Source organism: Penicillium diatomitis (genome assembly GCF_028827545.1).
Source record: "Penicillium diatomitis strain IBT 30728 chromosome Unknown utg000006l_segment0_segment0, whole genome shotgun sequence".
NCBI lineage: Eukaryota > Fungi > Ascomycota > Eurotiomycetes > Eurotiales > Aspergillaceae > Penicillium > Penicillium diatomitis.
Window position 1 is genome coordinate 63,199 of NW_026623178.1, and position 2,314 is coordinate 65,512.

The following is a 2,314-nucleotide window of genomic DNA, read 5'->3' on the forward strand; positions in this document are numbered from 1 at the left end:
AGGCTAGTGGAAGTGTACTGGAGCCAAGCGGTGCATAACCCACTAGTCGCAAGGCAGTTAGCAGGCAGCTGTAGTCTCTATTAATCCATTCCTCTATTTACCTAACAGAGTAGTCTCTCGTTCTATCCACGTTCATAACCACGCTAGTGGATGCCGAATCATGCGTGCATAATCTCGCCGACTCAGTCGTGGCGGAACAAGCCGAATCATGTCCATTTTCTGTCTGATCCCGGGACAAGAATATTGAATAATCACGAATTCCAATTCGATTTTGATGGCAGTTCCCAACTTAGTAGTATTACTACCCACTACTGTACATACTTCATACTAGTTAGTAAGTAACTCTTCGTAGTTTACTAGTTACGAGGAGAGGCGTTACCCTTTTGGGGGAATTTTCCAACCCGTGAGAATTTCCTTTTTTTTTTTCATATCTGGATTCCATATTATGGGTCTTCCCCAGATAATTACTGAGCTGAGCCAGGTTCAAATGTCATTTTTTTTTTCCCTGGTCCCAAGTCCACATCTTCACTCGTTTCATCTCTCTTCTCTTCTTACAAACCGTCACCACCGATGGGTCGACCTTCCATCTAATCTTCCCTCACCGATGCCGACAACTCTCGCCGATCAGGTCTCGCCCCGCCACCCACCGCTCGCAACCGCGCGGTGCCACCCCGCGCCATGACAACCGGTGATCTTCTCACCAGGTTGCGCTCCGCAATCAAGTCAGTCTTTACCATGATCATGTTCCGAGGGAAAGAGAGAGAGAAAGAGAAAGATCATCCAACATGAACCTCCAAGACATCTCCATCCCGGTCATTACGTGGAACGATTCATGACTGACGCAATATACCTAACTCATCCTGTATTTAGAGAACCTCATACCTCCATCCACAAACTCAACCTCTCTCGAATCCCCCTGTGTCTACCCCCATACACCACCGACCCGAGTCTCTACGCCTATGGCCTCGGTCAATATGCAGAGCTCTTCCACGCCATCGAGTCGGCCTGGATCGACCTGATCGGGGATCCCATGGACTGGATGTACCAGGAGTATTCGACCAAAGTCCAGAAATCCGAGCTCAACAACACCGCCACCACCACTACCACCACCACCACCACCACCATCCACCCCATCAACGACGAGACCAACAAGAGCACCGAGGGGGAAAATGTAGACGCAAAAGAAGAATTCCCCTGTATTCACCACGAGGATAACACGATAGAGCCTCCCCTCCGGTCTCCCTCGAATCTTCAGGACTCTTCCTCCTCCTCCTCCTCCTCCTCTCGCCATCCAGTCCTCGATACCCACGATCACACGCGCATCCAAAACGTCCTGCGCGCATTGTACATGCCGGAACTCATGCGCACAAAAGCCCTCAAGGACGACCTGCGCTTCCTCAACGCCCTAAACGCTACCACGACCCAGCCCTCTCGTCCTGGAGTTCCAACCACAACTACAACCACAACTTCAAACCCAGACCCTCCTCACGACACCCACACCCGCACCCACCATCTCACCCACTCAATCCACCAACGCATCCAAGCCCACCCGCACCTCCTAATCGCCTACATCTGGATCCTCTACTCTGCCCTGCTTTATGGCGGCCGCGACATCCGCACGCTCTTACTCAAAGCCGGGCCTGACTTCTGGGCCCTGTCCGCTGTAGAGCTACCGTTGCCATCACTCCGAATCCCCCCGGCGAACAAATTACCCTGTCCGTTATCATTCTGGCAAATCGGTGGCCCCGAGGCGGACGCAGCCGAGATCAAGGGCAGGTTTCGCGCGCGAATGGTGGATGCGGAGAGGGCGTTGACTGCCCCGGAACAAGAGGCCATTCTGCAGGAAGCAGTGGGGATATTTGGCGTCATGGAGGATATGACCCGGTTTTTGGATGAGGATGTAAGATCTAGGGGATGATCTCCTTCAGGGGAGCGAGGACTCTTTTCGTTCGTGATCAAAATTACTATGCTTGTATCAGGGAGTCATCGGGCTCATTCGACAGAGAATGCAGTCTGACGGACTCGTTATGTGTCCATGCTTTATGCTTTCCATATAGGTCGCTTGTGATACTCACTTGTGTGGGGGTGCGTACGCAAAGCGTTCCAGCAAGACGAGAGCCCTTCGATGACTGGTGGCTCTACAAATGCAGATAAAAGATTCCCTTGATGCGCAGGCATATGTCCAGACTACACTGTACCGCAGCTCTAACCATCCTCAGCCCATAGGGTAAGAGAGACTCATATGTATTGAGAGGTCGGAATGACCCCCGAGAGGTACTGTAAGCTCATCAGCGCTCGATAGATATGGAATGGT

At 51.9% G+C, this 2,314-nt stretch overlaps 1 protein-coding gene across 1 annotated transcript; it reads left to right on the plus strand.

Moving 5' to 3' along the window:
- Positions 1-678: 678 nt before the first annotated feature.
- Positions 679-1,918, plus strand: N7539_005710 (biliverdin-producing heme oxygenase; the record flags this gene model as incomplete). The annotated part of the gene is made up of 2 exons (XM_056935312.1): positions 679-722; positions 871-1,918. 2 exons carry the CDS (start codon positions 679-681, stop codon positions 1,916-1,918), a joined length of 1,092 nt encoding a protein of 363 aa, XP_056789184.1.
- Between the last annotated feature and the right edge of the window lie 396 nt (positions 1,919-2,314).